The following is a 20,094-nucleotide window of genomic DNA, read 5'->3' as shown; positions in this document are numbered from 1 at the left end:
TTTGTAACACGAAATGGGCACCCACCAAATTCTCCCTCAAATAGCGCAGAGGTCAAAATTCCGCTTCAGCACAAAGCCAACCTCCCCGAAGGTGCATCTACACGCCAGGGTCAGGTGCGGGGGAGCGGAGTCTCTAGCAGGTACAGGTGCGGGGGAGCGGCAAACATTCAGCTGAGATTGACCACAAGTCTGGACTCCACATTTACGGATTAGACTCGAAAAGTGTTTTGCTTTTTAAAAAGCTTTCACAGGGGCTTTGATTAAATGCAGCAATAATTGAAGGCATCATCCGTACCTTCACCTTTATTCAAGGAGCGCACAAAGGTACAGGGAGGAAGCTGGCTCTAGGAACAAATTCCTACTCCGGGAACCTGAGTGGTTCAGCAGTCGAGCGTCTGCCTTTGGCTCAGGGCATGATCCTGGTGCAGGGATGGAGTCCCTCCCAAGGCTCCCTCTGAGGAGCCTGCTTCTCTCTCTGCCTATGTCTGCCTGTGTCTCTCATGAATAAATAAAAATCTTTAAAAATTTCTACTCAGCCTTCCTCTTAAGAAAGCTTTCCCAAAAATAATGTGAATTGTGTATTTCCTTTAAAAATGTATTTCATTTCCTGTGTTCAGTAAATCAGAGTTACAGTACCAAAATGGAGGTAGTCTACCATTAATTATCCTCCATATTTTCATCTGGATTTTGAAGGGTTTACTGTGGTTAAGTCATAAACTCTTGGAACTATATGCAGACTTCTGGGCCCATGAAATATTTTTCTGGTGGGTTTCAGTTTGTTAGGCTATCAGAAATTTATAAATTTTAGTGCACAGATGGGTCATGGGAGAGAAAAAAGAAACCACAAACATAATATTTATACATTTATTTATAATGAAATTATGGTCTAAATATTTACAACATATAGGAAACCAGAGAGTATGTTTATACAAAGCCAGCCTGCAAAGTATTCAAATGTGCAAAAATGACAGTTCAGTATCTCAAACTACTCTTGGTTCAGCAGACTAGCTCCTTCTTTCACACATCAATATTTGATACAAAAAAGTTCTTTTGGCAAAACCTGTAATGCCAAGAAAAAGGACAAGTTGCAGCCACTAAGTCCACCATCCATCCTATTGTGAGCAGTCAAATCTCTCTAGTTTAGCTGCAATCAGTTCTCAGAGAGACGGACCACTGTGTTTCATTTCTGTGATGAGTTCTGACCAGCTTTTGCTCAAGCAGTTTTCTCGGACCCAGCTGAAGACATGGAGCTTATTAAAAGGGCAATAAAAACTGCAATGGCTTTCTGGGACAAGAGTGCCTGAAGATGCCAGCTTTGGATCATCCCAGTAAAAAGATAAGGGAAAAAAAAAAAAGCCAACCCTTCACTTTTCTACTCAGGATCCAGCTATATCCAATAGTTTTAAATTAGTGAAACTGCATTTTCCAAAACAGAAAAGAATGCAAACATGAAAATAAGGATGAACTATTCTTAGATTTAAAGGTGCTGCAAGGGAAAGATGGTCTTAAAATCGTCTCCCCACTGATAGTAAGGCTTCGTTTGTAACCAGTAGTAAAATACAAATAAAACTTTTTTGTCAGAACAGGGGCCATTCATTCATGTGGAAAAGGCTGGACCAGTTAAATGTATACTGGAATAACCCTGTTGGGATGCTCTGTTGGACAAGCACATTTCACCAACTGTTAAAAAGCTTCTGAGACAAATTTGTGATTCTAAGTAAATTTTAACAGATACTATGCCACTGCAGAAACAAAGGTGTTTTAAAAAGAATGAAACCCCTTTAAGAAAGGGAACACTGCATCTCTAACTTCTGCAAAGGTCCATGATGGTTCCCAGTACAGGCCCCAGAGTCTTATTAAATCAAATGCATGCATTATTGCTAAAGAGAGTCACCAAGGGTCAAAGCTCTGTTCCACTGTTTCTTAAGGGGCCATCCAGAATGGCATCTGTTGTTTAGCTCGTGGCTGTGATGAAGGGTACTGATACCCCAAACTCCAGCCCTGTGGAAAACTACTTGCATTTTTATGACCCCCATGCTCCTCCTCTTCATCAGATGAATCTGCAGCATAAGCCACCAACCCGAATCCCTTCTCTGCAGTTTTCATCTTCTTGACTGGATAATCTAGAATAGAGAAAAACAACCCCAACCCCATCCCCCAAGACAAAAAAAAAAAAAAGATAATACCATAAATTCGTTAATAAAAAAAAGATGTTAATTATAAGTGGTTAGTTGGACACCATTTTGAGGTCACAGGGTCAATGGTCACCCAAAAACGTTGAGGATCACACGAAAAACAGCACCAGCATCAGCAAATGTGAATCCACCAGAACCATGTAAGAAAACAGAGAAAGAAAAAAAGAAACACACACACACACACAAAAAAAAAAAAAAAAAAAAGAAAAAAAAAGAAAAAAAAGAAAAAAGGAAAGTTAGCAAGTGAGTCTTTGGAGGCTGATATTTCACCTTTAAAGAGTTAAAAGAAAAGAAGTTAAGAAAAGAATAAAAAATGTATTTTCTTCTGTTCATTTTTATGACTACAGGCAAAGAACACAAGTGACCCCATATTCCTCTACAGATCTAGAGTTCTGGGATACTAAGAGGCAACATTTTTTTTAATAGCCACTGGCTGACTATTCACAACCAAAAGAGCTATGAGGAGAGATATATAGCTCAGCTCCCAATACAAAGAAAAATCAATCTTTTTTAAAAAGTAGGCTTTATACCCAAATTGGGGCTCGAACTCATAACCCCGAGATCAAGAGTCACACACTCCACTGACTGAACCAGCCAGGTGCCCTGAAATAGCAATCCTTAAGTCTTTATCAGATTATTTCCGGATATTCAGACAACAAAGGCAACAAAATTTGAAATGACCTACCAATCATTAGAGCTTTAATGATGCTAGTATAAAATATAAGTTGACTTTTTCTAGACACACGTCAGTTGAAAAAAGGTTAACCATATGCCATCCTTCTAAGTAAAACAAAAAAACAAAAAAACAAAAAAAAAAAGAAAAGAAAAACAAAACAAAACAAAACAAACACCTCATCAGCCTGGAGATTTTAGAAGTTGGATTAAACACCTGATTGAATGCCACCTGAATGAACATCAGGTCAGAAAACTAGTAACTTAGGACCAGTCTTAGCTTCCTGCGTGTCCCCAGCTACACCTCACTCACCGTGGCTCCCTGCTCCGGCCCCAGACCCATTCCTGTCATCAGACTCTGCTTTCATTCCAGTCACTGGGAAGGCTGGTGGAGGCATCAACTGCCTGTGAGAAGAAAAACCATGACAACCTTTCAGATAGATTCTATCAATTGTACTTTCTTCCAAAGGTCACCAAACAACCGTTCACCTCCACCCTTTCCACCTGACCCCACCCTGAGAGCTATTATCAAGTTTTAAGATATCAAGTTTTTAGCCAGGCCAGGTCAAAAGCAGCAGCACTGCTGTGGGAAGCCAGTCCCGTCCTTGGAAGGCTCAACGAACCATATAAGAGGGTGGCTGTCTCAAGCCCCAGATGGCAACTGGACTCCCACATTCAAGTACCTCAGTCCATAATATCCTAGGATTCTAAGTAGCAAACATATTGCCTATGCTTAGGAAAATGGCTAAGATGCAGATAGTAGAGGAAGATGCCTGATGACCAAGAATGAAATGACTCAAAGCCCAAGGTAACCACCCCTGAACACTGTGAAAGGGGAGGCATAATCTCCTTAGTGCAGCAGTTATTAAAAAAACACACAGGAGTTTTTGAGCCAAAGGATTTCATTACATTTTGATTGACTTATCGATCAGTTATTATTTTTTAGGGAGGTTCCACATCCAGCATGGAGCCCAACTCCAGGAGTGAAGTCATGACACTGAGATCAAGACCTGAGCTGAGATCAAGTTGGAAGGATGCTCAATTGACTGAGCTACCCAGGCACCCCTTCATTAGTTTTAGAACATGGAAGCTCACAGCAATGATCGTTATTCACACTAATGGTGAAAGCCAATGACATGTGATGACATTCACGTAATTATGCTCCAACTAACTTACCTGTCCCTCTCTCGCTCTTTGCCTGAGGAACCTGCCGGCTTCGATCCTGCACCTTCAATCTCATTCTGACTGGAGAAGCCTGTACCTAAATTAGTCATATGAATGGGTCCATGCTATGAGCAGAAAAATACAGCGGCATTAGCAAATCTACACCTGCTGCATTGACTTTAGCTCCTTAATGTATCTCTCAAGTGCCTCGTCTTTCTGGTCAGTTGCAGTATGCTCACTACATAGCACTCTGGGATTTGGGACATAACCACAGCTGAAGGAGATGTAATCTCTTTCTGTAGGACCTGGTCATGCTACATGTATCTGTTTTCAACTACCCTTTTATAAACTATAAAAATGCTTCAGAGTTTGATTCAAAGGACGCTAAAGGGCTCTGGCAAAAAGTAAAGGTGCTTTTCCTGATAAATAAAATGGCACCAAAACCACACACTTAAATAGTATTTTTAAAAATTCTTTACTTGAATGACTACTTAGAACATGTATGCACCGAATCACATTTCTGCCCACTATTTTTTGTGGATGGTGGGGACTCAAAAAAGTAATCACTGTCTTTTACAGGGAAAAAAAGTAAACTGAGGGCCAAGGTTTAAAAACAAACCCTATGCTGACAGTAATGATACCTTTTGGTGAGATGTGTAGGGAAATGAGAACTATGTGAGGTTTCCAAGAATACCATATGAATGTGGTAGCGTGGAATTCTACAGAACTCCTTCCAGGGGCCAGTCATAGACCTCTATGTGCCTCCCTCTACATGGAGCTTTGTATTTTCTTATCATACTGATCCCAAAGACCAACCCGCCCAAAGGGAGTTACTCTTGTTTTAAATCCTCCAAGGGAAAAAACCCTAAATGGATTCCAGAAAACAGAAATCTAGTACTGGGAGGATGGTTGACATAGATGTGAATTTTTCTTTCTTTAAAGGGAAAGTATAGTAGAATAAGATGAGGAAAGAAAGGGTATTTTATTTAACCTGGTATCCAAGAAGTCCAGATTCTCGTTCATCTGGCAGCTCCTCTGTGAATCGCCTCTTCTGTGCCTGGGGTTGAGCTGGGAGTGGGGGCTGGGGTGGGGGCGGGGGCTGGGGCTGGGGGCCGGCAGGCAAGGCAGTTTTGACAGGAGCAGCAGGAATAAAAGGCCCACTCATCGGACTCTGGGACCAAAACAAACCAAAGGGGAAAAAAGGTGTGAGAATACCCAGTCACTTACTAAGGAAAACAATGATCACAAAAGACTTTTATAATCCACATGTCCCAGAAATTCTGTATCTCTCTGGTCCTTAGCTTTCCTCTTGGATCATCTGGTGCCATGAGAGCCTCACCTTCCCACCTTCATGGTGGGGAATGCTAAACTGAGAAGGTTTACAGTGTTTTCGATTCTCAGGAGAAACCTGGTGTGCACCCGGGGCCATTAGGTGCACACCATATAAAATATAAACATATAAAAATTCAAAAATAAATAAATAAATAAATAAACATATAAAAATTCTAGCCACTTACTTAATTTAAAAGTTAACAAGCAAGAACATTCTCTAATTTAGACCCCTCTAATCAAAGTGATTCGCTCCTTCTAGATTATAAAGGCTACTAATGCTTATGGCAAAGGCAAGTTCACCTGCCTCTTCTAAGGATAAACTGTTACAGCAAGAGGGAGTCTGTCTGGTGTTTAGAGACTGTACCAGAAAGGAAAAAGGACTGATCCACTATGTATCAGAAAAAACAAGCACTTCCCAAAGGACAGCTCTTATTATTAGACAAATGGCTAGTATGTGTGGACTACTTGGGTCTTCCCACCTAACCCTTGCAATCTCTGAGATAGAATCATTATGCTCGTTTTCTATAAGGAAACCAAAGGCTGGATAGGTCACGTGGTATCCCAGGATTGCACAGCTCAATCACAGGAAAGCATGAGGAACCCTGGCAGCATATGTCTAAAGCTCAACCCTAAGGGGCCTGCTCCGCCATACTCCTTTCTGGTCACAAAGCAATGTGGCTCAAAGCTGGTGAACTATAGCTCAGCCAAACACAGAAGGTGAGTAATTAGGACTAAGAGTCATGAGCAGGATTTAGTGAAGTCTGTTGTTTCAAACCATATAGCCCCTCCAGCGTTCACAGCCCGCCAGCCAGGAGGCTGGGTAGTGGTTCAGGGCTGCATGCTCCTCTGCCACAGCAACACTATGAGGCCCACAGAGAAAGGCCTACCATCAATCCATCACCTGTGCTTGCTACCTTCTTTCCCTGTCTCAGAGAAGAGGAGTACATGATTCATCTAGATGAGCTAGCTACCTACCCTTTCCTAAAATTCTAGTTTCTCACATAGTTTGAAAAATATACAAGTACATTTAATAAGCCTTAAGTTGGCAAAGTTCCAGGATCTCTCAGCTCAAGAACCCCTGAATATGTTGTGTTTCTTCTGAAGATCACTAACTCAGGTCCAATCATGGAGAGGCTAGTAGGCTGGCCCCTTTCTTCTTGAGGTGGGTGCAGGTAGGCGATACCCACAGCACAACAAACCATGATTGTGGCTCATTACCCACTTCTGTATATCCAGTGTTTCTGGAGCACAGCCATGTGAGTTCATTTGGTATGGTCTTTGACTACATCCGTGCCCCAGGAATGGAGCGCAGCAGGTGTGCCAGAGCCTGCATGACCCGTAAGCTTCACCTGTTGGCCACCTAGCACTCCAGAGGAAGCTTGCTGACTCCTCTTCCAAACAACTATTTGGCAGTAAGACTCATGAAATGAAACTATACATTTCAGGGTGAAAACACATGTGTACACGCTGTCCTAAAGCATTTAGGTAGCTTAGTGGCCATGACACAGGAGCAACAGGAGAGAAACACCTCCCATCACCCAGTAATTCTGCATGATTTCTTTCTGAATACCACCACCACCTCCACCTCTCTCCCCTGGCCACTTTCTCCATAGTCACAGCCTACCATCCTACCTGTCCAGTGCCAGCAGGAGGCTGCACTTGTGTGATCGGGTATTGTGTTGGCACAGGTGGAACTCCAGTAGGTAATGCTGGCAAGACTCCAGGTGCCAATGAAACAGCTGGTGGCACTATGCTTGGCACTCCATAGGGAGGCTGAAGTGGCTGCTGAGGAGGGGGAACAACAGGGTAACCAGACTGATAGCCATTGGATGGATAATATGGTGGCTGAGGAGGGACACTACTTATAGCAGAGGGTTGTGTATAGCCTGAGGGGGAAGAAAAAAAGTGTTTAATCAGCTGCAGCAGAACGAGACATTTTAGCTGAATATTAACTTCATCTCTAGGGAAGAAAACTACTTTCCAAATTATCGTAAGCTGAAGGGGACATTATCAGTGCCCTGGCACAGTCTACCCTTAAATATCCTATTTTATACACAAATATCACTAACAAACTATTTCTCTTTCTTAAACACTTTAAGACATACACACCTGGTAAAGGTACAGCAGTATTAATCTGATTCACAAATCTAGAGTACTCAGCATGAACCTGCAAAAGAAGGGAAAACAAATTCATGTGGGACAATCCCCCAATTCACGGAGTATTTACAAGGGTCAGATTATACAATTCTAGGACCAAAGTAGTGAGGAAGTAAAAGTATTTCCACCAATTAAAAAAAAAATTGTCAAAAAAAATTGTCATTGATATTTCCATCAAATTTAAGCTTGTTTAATTTAAATTTTAATAAGGTATGGGGCACCTGATTGGCTTAGTCAGTAGAACATATATATATGACTCTTGAGCTCGGGGTTGTGAGTTCGAATTCCACACTGGGTATAGGATCATTTAAGAATAAAAATGTTAAAAAATCAATCAAAGGGCGCCTGAGTGACATGGTCAGTTGAGTGTCGAACTCTTGGTTTCAACTCGGGTTGAGGTCTCAGGGTCATGGGATCAAGCCCCACCTAAGGCTCTGCACTCAGTGCAGTCAGCTTGAGACATTCTCTCCTTCTGTCTCTACCCACCCCCCCTTGCTCTCTCTCTCAAAAACAAATAAGTCTTAAAAAAATCATTTTTAATAAGGCATACCCTATGAATTAGTAAGCCAGGATGTGGGCACCAGGAGCATGGACATCAGAAGCTTCCAAAATCTCCAGATTAGACCCAATTCTGAGGTATAAAATCATTCAGAGCCAGAAAGAAGTTAGGAAATTTCTAAGTTGTCAGTATAACTACCGAGACTTCATTCATTCTTTTACTGGACTTGTCCTCAAGGAGCTTATGGCTCAACACAAGGTTAATACGTCGTCATGCACCGCCCCCCCACTGCCCAGTTCTTCATTATGAACATCTCACTGAGTCAGTAACTTCAAGTGGCAACAAACACAGGAGACAGTCAGGGAAGTTATCTGGCACAAGGGGTGGTAAATTAGGTTACCTCACAAAAGCAAAGACTATGGCTTTCCAAAAGGGGACCCTTAAATGCCAAATGACACAAGGCTGAATAAACACAACCCCTAAACCTGACTATCTTCAGGGGCTACACCAACAACCCTACTGGTTTAACTTTTGGTTACTAGATTACAGAATAAAAATAATAGACAATCAAATAAGCAATTAGCTTACTGCTGTTAGCCAAAACATTATTATAGCTCTATTCTTAATTTTGCTATACTTACTATTAAAAAGAATTCGGAATACAAAAATAAACAAAATAAAAAGAATCTGGAATGCGCACTGGTCAACAACTTGGCCAGGCCTGAAAGTATTATTTAAATAACTGACAACACTGGGGCACCTGGGTGGCTCAGTCAACTAAGCATCTGCTATTCAGCTCACATCATGATCCCAGGGTCCTGGGACCAAGCTCCCCATTAGGCTCCCTGCTCAGTGAGGAGTCTGCTTTTCCTTCTCCCTCTCCTCCCTGCTTATTTTCTCTCTCAAATGAATAAGTCAAATCTTTTAAAAAATAAATGACAATATTGAGATTTCATACTGATGTACTACACATTTCAAAATTCTATACCAAAATAGTTGCTAAAGAAGAAAGGCATGCCAGCTATGACCCTGCTTAGGGAAGCTTGTCTTCCTTATGGAGAATGTTGAGTTGCTAGAATGGTGTAGTGGTTCCAAAATTCATGTCTGCCCAGAACCTTGGAATATGATCTTGTTTGGAAACCAGGTCTTTGCAGATACAGGTTAACATGAGTTTATACTGGGTTATGGTGGGCCCAAATTCGAAGGACTGCTACTTTAGAAGAAACAGAGAGGGATCCCTGGGTGGCGCAGCAGTTTGGCGCCTGCCTTTGGCCCAGGGCGCGATCCTGGAGACCCGGGATCGAATCCCACATCAGGCTCCTGGTGCATGGAGCCTGCTTCTCCCTCTGCCTGTGTCTCTGCCTCTCTTTCTCTCTCTCTGTGAGTATCATAAAAAAAAAAAAAAAAAAAAAGAAACAGAGAGACAGAGACACAGGAGTAGGCCAGGGATTGGAACTCTGCTGACATGGGGAAAGAATGCAAAGGACAGCAGGCTGGGAGAGGCATGGAACATTCTCCTTCACAGTATTCGTTTAGAAGGATCCAACTCTGCCCACATCATTATTTTGAGTGTCTGGCTTCCTGAACAATGAAAGAATAAATTTGTTAAGTTATCTAGTTTGTGGAAATTTGCTATGACAGCCCTAGGAAACTAATACAGGTAGGAAAATAGCTAAGACACAGCCCAAGACAGCAGGAGCTCTTCTGAATATTAGATACACAAATATAACTCACTGTTTGCAAGAGATTCTCACAGAGTTTCTTGGCAGCAGCCAGGCCTTCTGGTTTGGGATGACTGCAAAGAAATAGGAACCAAAAACTCAAAGAGGAGAAAAGTAAAGGATACAGATTTTTGCTTTCACTTTGTATGCTGTTTACAAATTTAATATATTCAAAATACCAACAAAAAAACTTCAAAAAAAAATCACAAAAAAATGTCACAGTAACCCTTTAGGATATAACTTGTATCATTAAGACAAATACTTTATTGCTTGGTCGATCTATGTACCTATCTATTTATGAGAAACACAGAGAGAGAGAGACAGAGACATAGGAAGAGGGAAAAGCAGGCTCACTGTGGGGAGCCTGATGCAAGACTCGATCCCCAGACCCCAGGATCATGCCCTGAGCTGAAGGCAGACACTCAACCACTGAGCCATCCAGGTGCCCCTATTGCTCTCTTTAAAACATAAATATAAAGACATTTAAAAGTCACTAAAATAACTGTAAAATGCATTAATAGTGTCATAGGTCAAAATGAAGATACCTTTAGGCTCATCACAGCTCATTTTACAGTGAGAGATTTAAAACCCAAGAACCTGAATACTAAAAAAGACAAAGACAATTCTACCTAATTCAATAGTTTTTATTAATTATAAAGTGATTATCGTTAGTAATGACCTACATTGCTCATGTTACTAGTTATTATACCTATTTTCTTACTCCTTTTGAAGCCCTCCAGCCTGATCAGTTTTTTTTTAAAGGCATTATTATTTTTTTAAAATTTTTATTTATTTATGATAGTCACAGAGAGAAAGAGAGAGGCAGAGACATAGGCAGAGGGAAAAGCAGGCTCCATGCACCAGGAGCCCGACGTGGGATTTGATCCCGGGTCTCCAGGATCGCGCCCTGGGCCAAAGGCAGGCGCTAAACCGCTGCGCCACCCAGGGATCCCAGCCTGATCAGTTAACAAGCATTCAAATGCTTGTCATCTCCAACCCCAACCCCATCCATGTGTACGTACCTAATGTAAATATACATGGGTTCAAAAGCTTCTCGGCCAGATGCTGGCTCAATGCAACCTGAGCCTTTGCCTCTTAGGAAGACTTTGGCACCCGTTTCAATCTGAATGTGCTGCAAATAGGAGCAGCCCGGACCTTCTACTTTCTCCTTGACATTAAAGGTGGGCACAGCATGCTCTAGACCCACAAATAATTTATCCTGAACATAATGCATCTGTAGAAGAATAGAATAACTCAGATTAAACACATAATTAAATCCTAGTCTTGAAAATCATTTTGCAAGACTTTAATCCTCCAGATACTTTCAACCACTGCCAGAATAAGGACCCCCCTATAATTTCCACCATGAGCTCATAAAAATAAACTCTATAAAATAATTTAATTTAAAGCACTACATATGCCATGTACCCACCTAGAACATTCCTTCATCAGGTGAAAAGCAAAGACATACTACTAAGCACACCCATGGCCCATGACTGCATATATCAGAACCTATAGCACTGTCTTCTGTGAAACTAGAGTAGCATGTTGGGTCGTACAGTCAGCCCTGTGCTGTTCTCCACCGAGGGCTGCTCTCTCCCACCCTGTTTTCTAGGAGGATTGTATCAGCAGAGTCTTACTTCACCAGACTCCGCCTTCTTAGTCCTCCAGCTGCCATCACACTTACAAATACACAACCAAACTACAAACTCCAAACATAAGGTGTGTAAACAGTCTGGTCTATCAACACCCTTCCTGGAATACATCAAAGTAAAGAGATGTGTAATCAGATGTTCACTGCATCTTGGAAGTTTTTTTTTTTTTTAAGATTTTTTTATTTATTTATTCATAGAGACGCAGGCAGAGGGAGAAGCAGGCTCCTCTGCCTGTGTCTCTGCCTCTCTCTCTCTCTCTCTCTCTCTCTGTCTCTCATGAATAAATAAAATCTTAAAAAAAAAAAAAGATTATTTATTCATGAGATACAAACTGAGAGAGAGAGGCAGAGGGAGAAGCAGGCTCCCCGTAGGGAGGCCAATGCAGGACTTGATCCCAGATCCCGGGATCACGACCTGAGCCTAAGGCAGGTGCCCAACTGCGGAGCCACCCAGGCGTCCCGCATCTCGGAAGCTTAGATGGTCCATTAGTAGGACAGTATCCGCAGGTAAGTCTCAAGTTGGGATTTCAGGATTTTTCTTTGCGCTTTCCATATCATTTGGTACATATCACTTTCACAGAAATGACAAAGCTGTTCATGATCTCTCCACGAAACATACCCCTGACTGGAAGGGAGGCTTCTGGTTAACAGCTGGAGACAACTGTGCAATGGGTGCTGGCTGGTGATACACAGTGACTGTCGCACCATTGAAAGTTGGACTCGTCCCTGTGGCAGCTTTGACCACACCATTGGTGATAATTTCTTTGATTCGGTTTACCGCTCCTATGGAAAAACCGTGAGATACTGTACCAAAGGAATGGACTGACAAGTACCCAATGACAAAGTGCAGCCAATGCCCAATTATCCCCGTATTAATCCATTTTAAAGGAAGCCAAAATATGTGGTCCTCAGCCTCTCTTTACCCCCAGCACACTCATGAGCAGTTCATACACAAGAGTTACCACAGCCACCAGGAACATTCTGCCAACTTATTACATACAACCCTGTTCTTTGTCCTTCACAAAAAGTGGGATGTGAGCCAAACCATTACTTACTGTCCACTAACTCCCGTGTCTGGCCCTGAACATGAAGGTATAATGGACGATCCCTATAAAGAGAAATATAGAATAATAATCCCAAACTGGTCACAACCAAAGGAACCAAATGAGTCACCAAATCAAATCTGTAATGTTTATGTTTCCAAATAAGTAAAAGAGACTACATAGAAAAAAACGGCTGTTGCAAATTTCTAAGAACATGATTTTAGAGCTGGGGAATAAATAAACTTTCCTGAAAAATAAAATAAAATAAACTTTCCTGGTTGCTTCAAGTTAACTGGCCCACAAGGGATCAAATCTGTTCTTATGGGCTCATGAATACTGGCATCTTGTCAACTGACATAACCTGGTATTTGAGAACAAAATCTCTTTTTGTTGGTTGTCTAACAGGTTATGGGCAAATGTGCTGTTGGCTATCCAAATTAATGGGGCAAAAGTGATGGTAGCCTGTAGATCCATATCTGAGACCCACAACCAAGGGGACTCCACTTTCTAAAAGTAAAGTGGCCTTAGATTCTGATTTTGATTATAACAGAGTTCATCAATAACCATAAAATTAATAAAAGGCTGTAAGTAAAAATAACTGTATTTAAAGATGGAAAAGTCCAAAACAGCAATCAGCATGCACACACTAGTTGAAATATACTTTTGGTTTCAGATGAGGAGTAAGTTTTGCCTACTGATTATATTTAATTTAAGCCAAGTTTTGCACTGCTTAAGTACCTGCCCTCAAAACTAAGTAGCGGAAGGGCCACAACTATAGGGAGACAAAATCTTTCAGTGGAAAACCTTTTAGCCTACAGCCACCATAGAGGCAGAGAGTTGCTTGATGAAAGGAGGTTTTTAAAAGGGAAATTACAACAAATACAGACCCTTTTTTGGGGGAAATGTTCCCAAACAAAAGTTTGGAAGCATATATACATTAAATGTAGCAATTATCTTATTTTACACTTTCCCATAATTTGTTTCCTCCAATAAAATGTTACCTGTGAAATAAAAAAAATCCAAAGACCAACAAGAAGGAAAACAGCTGCCAACACTCCTTACACATATTGGAAATGTATGTCCCAAACTCTAGTACGTGACATGTGTATATATATATATATACCAAGCTACTAAGCAAATATTTGCACATATTTCCTGCAAATGAAAAATATGAAACTAACGTGAGCCATATGTCCAACCTTTCCCCAAAGCAGAGGATGTGTATACACACCCTGGTCCCACTTTGGCCTTCTCCTCCGAGGTCATGAATCTCCCTCGAGTTGACACTGCAGCCCCACTAAGCCGACTGATCTAAAAAGGAAACAATCTATTAAAAAGATGATGTGGCAATTGATCGACTTCAATGACTGGCAGAAAGATGGATTTCTCCCCATTCATTCACTATATCAATACAAAAGAATGAGTTCTCACCTATATTAATATCAATTCCATTGTTTCCTGCTCAAGCTGACCAGGAATCCACCCATATCTGTTTACCTTTACCAAGAAGTTCCTCATAGTTAATTCAACCCAATCCTGACTTTGGAGATTATGACCCACATTCAGTCATAAACATCTGGCTCCTGTCTGTAGTTAGAGGTCTTGTTTTCTTGACTGTGCCCACCTACCACCTTCCCCAGAGGCCCAACATCTGCGCACCTCATCCTGAGTCTGTCCTCGAGTCAGCAGATTCCTGCACGTGAGAGGCACATCATTGATCTCGACTTCAGCTACCACCAGGTCATCCTTGCTTTTACTGCTAGTTAGGCCTTTGCCAGCAGCCTGAAGCTACAAGAGAAATTAGAATGAAGAGTTTGTAAGATCAAATAGTATGTTTCTGCTGCTCAATTTACAAGTGCCCCTCCCTACGTTCCAGCACCACGTTACTGTTCCCTTTACCTGCCTACAAACACACTTGGAAATATTCCTAGGTCATTCTTCAAAAATGAAAGAACAAGCAAACAAAACTTCACTCAACGGACACCAAGTATTGTCAATTCACTTGAAAGCAATCATCAGATTTCTCTGTAACCTTGGCCATGGTGCGTTTCTACGACCGAATAATCCCAGAAACCTTATGGACGAGAAGCTGCAATCTCCACAAAGAAAAATAAATGAACAGGTTATGGTGCATTACAGCTCAACTAGCTAGCCATACGTGCAGTAAAATACAGGGCAGAGTCCAGTGTACAACGCAGAGTCCAGCAACCCATGCACTTCATTTGTATAACTGGACGCTGCCTTTGTGACAACGCTGCAGCCACCAACATATCACATTTAACTAGTTCTATCCTTGCAATGATCTGGAAAACCCGTAAAGTTTATCTGACAACCCATTACTCTCTATTAAAGAAGAACTAAGAAAATAGATGAAAAGCCAAGCAAAATCCTAAAATCTGACCTGGTTTCTGTCAATTTATTATTTTTAAAGATTTTATTCATTCATGAGAGACACAGAGAGATGCAGAGACATAGGCAAAGGAAGAAGCAGGCTCCCTGCAGGGAGCCTGATATAGGACTCAATCCCAGGACCCTGGGATCATGACCTAAGCCAAAGGCAGACACAACCACTGAGCCACCCAGATGCCCCTGGTTTCTCTCAACTTATTATTATTTATTTCTCTCAATTTAAACTATAGGCTACTCCAGACAGCAGATGAGTTATCTGAAAAAAATCTTCATCTCAAGATGGCCTTCCCCAACCCTTTGTTACCTGGGACCAACGCTCAGCAAATCTGCTCAAAGAAGATAAACAGTTTATGCGTTAGATACATTTTTAAAAAAAGATTTATTTATTCAAGAGAGAAAGAGAGAGAATCTTAAGCAGACTCCACATCCAGCGAGGAGCCCAACACAGGGCTCGATCTCATGACCCTGAGCCAAAATTAAGAGTCGGATGCTTAACCAATTGAGCCACCCAGGTGCCTCGATATTTTTAAAATGTGGACACAAACTAGACTCAATATCTCACGTTTGTTTAGGCCCTGCTCAGTACTGGCCACCACCAAAGGTACAGATCAGTGCTATCCCACAGGACATCCTGTGATGACACAGGTGTTCTCTACCTGGCCATCCAGCATGGCCACTGTCAGCCTCATGTCCAAATGCTGTGATAAGAATTAAAATTTAATTCAAATTTTATTTTTTTATTTTTTAAAGATTTATTTATTTATGATAGACACAGAGAGAGAGAGAGAGAGAGAGAGAGAGAGGCAGAGGAGGCAGAGACACAGGCAGAGGGAGAAGCAGGCTCCATGCAGAGAGCCCAATGCGGAACTCGATCCCGGGACTCCAAGATCACGCCCTGGGCGAAAGGCAGGCACTAAACCACTGAGCCACCCAGAGATGCCCCTCAATTGCTTTTTAGAAGTGGGGAAAAAAGGAATAAAGGATTAACATCAGCGTTAAAAATTTTAACACTCAAGAAAATAAAATAAAAAATAAAGAAAAATAATTTTAATACTGAAGGAGCATTCCATCTTTGTCAGTGTGCTTTTAATATTTCCTTGCAGCGGGCAGCCCGGGTGGCTCAGCGTCTTAGCGACCAGGGGCTGATCCTGGAGACCCCGGATCGAGCCCTGCATCGGGCTCCCTGCGTGGAGCCTGCTTCTTCCTCTGCCTGTGTCTCTGCCTCTCTCTGTGTGTCTCTCATGACTAAATAAATAAAACCTTAAAAGAAATAAAAATTTCCTTTCAGAACTTAAAAATGGACAATTGACTCAATCTTTACAATTAAAAATACAACGAATAGGGCAGCCCTGGTGGCTTAGTGGTTTAGTGCCACCTTCAGCCCAGGACGTGATCCTGGAGACCCAGGATGGAGTCCCAAGTCAGGCTCCCTGCATAGAGCCTGCTGCTTCTTCTGTCTGTGTCTCTGCCTCTCTCTCTCTCATGAATAAATAAATAAAATCTTAAAAAAAAAAAAAATACGATGAATAATGAACTTCCAACTCACTAAAAATTCCCATCAATTCTGCAGAACTTGAGTAAACATCCAAACAGATAATAGCCATTCTGTTGATGTTATAAACTGGACAGCTAACAAAAAACTCTATCATCTTTCCCTCTCAACTCTGAGGTATTATAGACAAATAAAAACTGTATATATTTAAGATGAACAACCGGATGATCTGATACATGTATACACTGGAAATAATCACCACAAACATGCTATTAACACATCCACCACTCACCCAAAATGCATTTTTATTTTTTAATTTTTTAAGATTTATTTATTTATTTACTTATTTATGATATACATAGAGAGAGAGAGAGAGAGAGGCAGAGACACAGGCAGAGGGAGAAGCAGGCTCCATGCCAGGAGCCCGATGTGGGACTCGATCCCGGGACTCCAGCATCGCGCCCTAGGCCAAAGGCCGGCATCAAACCGCTAAGCCACCCAGGGAACCCCCAAAATGCATTTTTAAACACAGAACCCATCTATTTGCTTCAACTTTTAATTGAAGTCAAAGAACTTTTTTTTTCAAATGTGTATTATAATGAGCTAAGCTGCCTTAGAACTGAACTCTCCAAATCTAGAGACATTCTTTTTTTTTTTTTTTTTTAAAGATTTTATTTACTCATTCATGAGAGACACAGAAAGAGAGAGGCAGAGACACAGGCAGAGACAGAAGCAGGCTCCATACAGGGAGCCTGACCTGGGACTTGATCCCGGGTCTCTAGGATAATGCCTTGGGCTGAAGGCAGGGCTAAACCGCTGAGCCACTAGGGTTGCCCAAGAGACACTTTCAAACAAAAGCTAGACACCCAATTGTCTGACTCTGAAGTCAGATGTCTGCCTTGACAGATCTTATACAATGTACATTCACGAATCTTATTTTCCTCCTCTGTAAACTGGCGACAGTAATCCATTCCATCAAATTGCTGCAAGGGATTTTTTTAAGCGCAAAGCATGCAGTCTAGCAGTACAAACAGCCACTATACTCATCATCCTGTAAAAGTTGGTCTTCCATTGCAAGATAAAGACTTCAAAGTTCAGATCTATTCTAGTTGTGAAATTTTAATTATACCAGAAATTCTTTAAAATGACCAAATAATTTCAGTTTGTGTGAAAACAGCAAAACCACCAACATATAAATTATCCATTTCATTTCACATTGAACTACACTGTAGGCAGTTATTAAAAATCTATAGATTCTAACTAGAAAGGACGTTGTACGTATGTATTTACGTTTTAGTACAGCTGACTAGAGACATTTTAAAGTCACTTGATTTACCTGAACATCTCTTTGGATTTCAGGGAAAAAGCCTAAGTATTGAAAAATTTCGCATCATTGCTTTAAATGATTACATAGATAGAAGTTAAGCTGAACTACGTGAGCGAAGACAAAGTGAACTATTTGGTCCATAAATGTAATCAAACCAACCAAACTTGCCTCATGAAAACAAATGACATAATATCACATGATGCATTCCAAAACTAAGTGATCTTTAAATTACTGTAACCTTGTTTTCTCCTTAACACAAATAATTGTTTAATTACAGAATTACTAAGTAGCCTTTAATTACAAAATTAAAGTTACAATTAACAGAGTCCCTTCAACTTCAAATACCTTTTCAGCAACATTCTGAGTTGGTTTCAGCTTCCCTTTGGCCATGAGCATGGCATTGATTTTGGCAGCCACAGCAGCAGCAGCGTCCAAGGCTCCAGAAGGAGCAGCCGCGGAGCCCCCAGGGCTTCCCCCACTGCTGGGCACCTCCGCACCTGGGGCTGCCGGCGGGAGGAACAGAAGGGGGGCTGGAGCTGGCTGGTCCCATTTGCTGCGGCGTCTACAAGGAAGAGGAAAACGTGAGGCTTCGAAGCTTTTCTATCATTCTTCCCTTACCACGCTCTGGCACCCCGCTTCCCCGCTACCACGTTCTCTTTACACCCTCGAGTCTCTATCAATATTAAAATTACCATTCCCCCCCCCCCCCCCCCCCGAACAGACACAATTGCTGCAGTATCTCCTTACTTCCTTCCTCCCTCTCAAAACGCTCCAGTCAGTCCCACATACCCTCGTTCTCATCTTCTCTTGGCCGGTGCTCCCGAAAGCCTCGGCCTTCCTCCTCCTCCCCCCCTTCCCTGCCGGCCTTTTTCGGGCGCCCCAAGGCCTGCTTACCATCTTCCTCCCCCTAAGCCCAGCCCTCTGACACGTACGCGTACCACCTCAGCGCCCCCCCACTTCCCGCAGGCAGCTCCCTTTGGCCCCTCCGCCTCTCCTCCGCCCCGTGCGGGCTGCGATGCCCTCGCCCACGAAAGCTTTACCCGCCAGCCCCGGGATGCGTCGCGCTCCCCGCGGACATGGCGACCGGCTCTGCTCAACCACCCGCCAACTACCCCACTACCACCCTCCCGTCACTTCCGCCCCCAACGCCCTCACGCACAGCCCCTTCCGGTCGTGTAGAAAAGCTGTTCCGGTGGAAGCGTCGGTTCCAATTGGACTCTTGTGGATTTCGAGGCGTCTGGCGTTATCGGAGACAGGTAGGGTGTGACCTTCCTGCTTGCGCCCTGCCCTGGAGAAAGATGGCGGCTGAAGCGCGCATCGGGGCGGAATTGGGAAGAGGAGGTTCATGTTTGTTGTGGGCAGGTTGGTAGTCTACAGGACAATACGCATGAGTCAGGGAATTAAACAAGTGTTTCCCTCAGTCCAGCCGCGTCCTCTGGCCAAGGAGAGAGGACGCCGAAGCCCGCAACTTTGGCCCGCTTCATGTTTCAGTTACCTGTTTAGGAAAAGGCAAATGGTTCATCCCAAAGGTCATGTGGAGAATTCTCCGGTGGTTTTACGTCTGTGTGCCAACCATTGATTTCAAAGCGGGGCTTCGGGGGCGCGCCGCGAGGGGGCGCCGGCGCCCGGGCGGGAGAGCGGAGGTGAGGGGCGGGTGAGGGGCTCGGAGTGGGCCGTGACCGCTGACTGACCCCGTTGGCGGGTCTTGGAGCTGTGAGGAGACTCTCTTCAGTGGATAGCCCGCAGCGCTGTTTTTCTAGTGAGTTCACATGCTGGTAGGATTAATAGACTGCAGATTAACTTGAAATCCAAACTCGTGTTTTCCCTTCAGCGTTTAATAAATTACCCTTTGGTACAAACACCATCTTTATCATTTATGAAATTTTATATATACGATAATATGTTTTTTCAGTCTTTTGCGTGGATTTGTTCTTTTGCTACGGCATCTATTGAATACTTCTATATTTAATATCTGTTAGGGCAAGCCAATTCTCATTGCCTTCTATATTTCCTTGCCTTTTCTGACAGGTGTATTTTTCTAAAGAATGTCAGATTAAGAGATCCCTGGGTGGCTCAGAGATTCAGCGCCTGCCTTCGCCCCGGAGCATGATCCTGGAGTCCCAGGATCGAGTCCCACGTCGGGCTCCTTGCATGGAGCCTGCTTCTCCCTCTGCCTGTGTCTCTGCCCCCCCCCCCCCCCCCCCGCCCTCCTCTCTGTGTGTCTCTCATGAATGGATAAATAAAATCTTAAAAAAATAAAAATTAAAAAAAAGAAGAATTTCAGATTAAACAGCATTGTTTTCTTTTTGCCCCTTGCCCCCAAATACAATGTTGTTGGGAGTCTGAAAATACATTGTTGGGGGGAGGGTGCCTGGATGGCTCAGTTGGTAGCAGATGTGACTCTTGATCTCAGCTCAGGTCTTGATCTC

At 42.6% G+C, this 20,094-nt stretch overlaps 1 protein-coding gene, 1 long non-coding RNA gene and 1 other non-coding gene across 4 annotated transcripts; 1 reads left to right on the top strand and 2 right to left on the bottom strand.

Moving 5' to 3' along the window:
• Window positions 1-850: 850 nt before the first annotated feature.
• On the bottom strand, window positions 851-18,827 carry KHDC4 (KH domain containing 4, pre-mRNA splicing factor). Of its 2 annotated transcripts, none has more exons than XM_038543067.1 (14): window positions 18,706-18,827; window positions 18,011-18,227; window positions 14,097-14,225; window positions 13,669-13,748; window positions 12,450-12,502; window positions 12,014-12,177; window positions 10,763-10,974; window positions 9,754-9,814; window positions 7,473-7,530; window positions 6,996-7,249; window positions 5,023-5,202; window positions 4,044-4,156; window positions 3,181-3,272; window positions 851-2,123 (listed from the first exon to the last, which is right to left on the bottom strand). In XM_038543067.1, the coding sequence occupies exons 1-14, from the start codon at window positions 18,741-18,743 to the stop codon at window positions 1,924-1,926; spliced, it is 1,851 nt and encodes a 616-aa protein (XP_038398995.1). In that variant the 5' UTR covers window positions 18,744-18,827; the 3' UTR covers window positions 851-1,923. The 2 variants fall into 2 exon arrangements, 1 of the variants encoding a protein (XP_038398995.1); XR_005362367.1 differs by having other exon boundaries at window positions 2,066-2,123; window positions 4,044-4,128.
• Window positions 3,342-4,193, top strand: LOC111096736. Its single transcript, XR_005362369.1, has 2 exons — window positions 3,342-3,675; window positions 3,814-4,193. It is a non-coding gene; the product is annotated as an uncharacterized LOC111096736 (long non-coding RNA).
• On the bottom strand, window positions 11,284-11,412 carry LOC119872739. Its single transcript, XR_005362770.1, has one exon.
• Window positions 18,828-20,094: the final 1,267 nt, after the last annotated feature.

The sequence above is a fragment of the Canis lupus genome, chromosome 7 (assembly GCF_011100685.1).
Source record: "Canis lupus familiaris isolate Mischka breed German Shepherd chromosome 7, alternate assembly UU_Cfam_GSD_1.0, whole genome shotgun sequence".
NCBI lineage: Eukaryota > Metazoa > Chordata > Mammalia > Carnivora > Canidae > Canis > Canis lupus.
The sequence above is the reverse complement of the archived record's forward strand: the minus strand, read 5'-3'. Positions and strand labels throughout refer to the sequence as shown.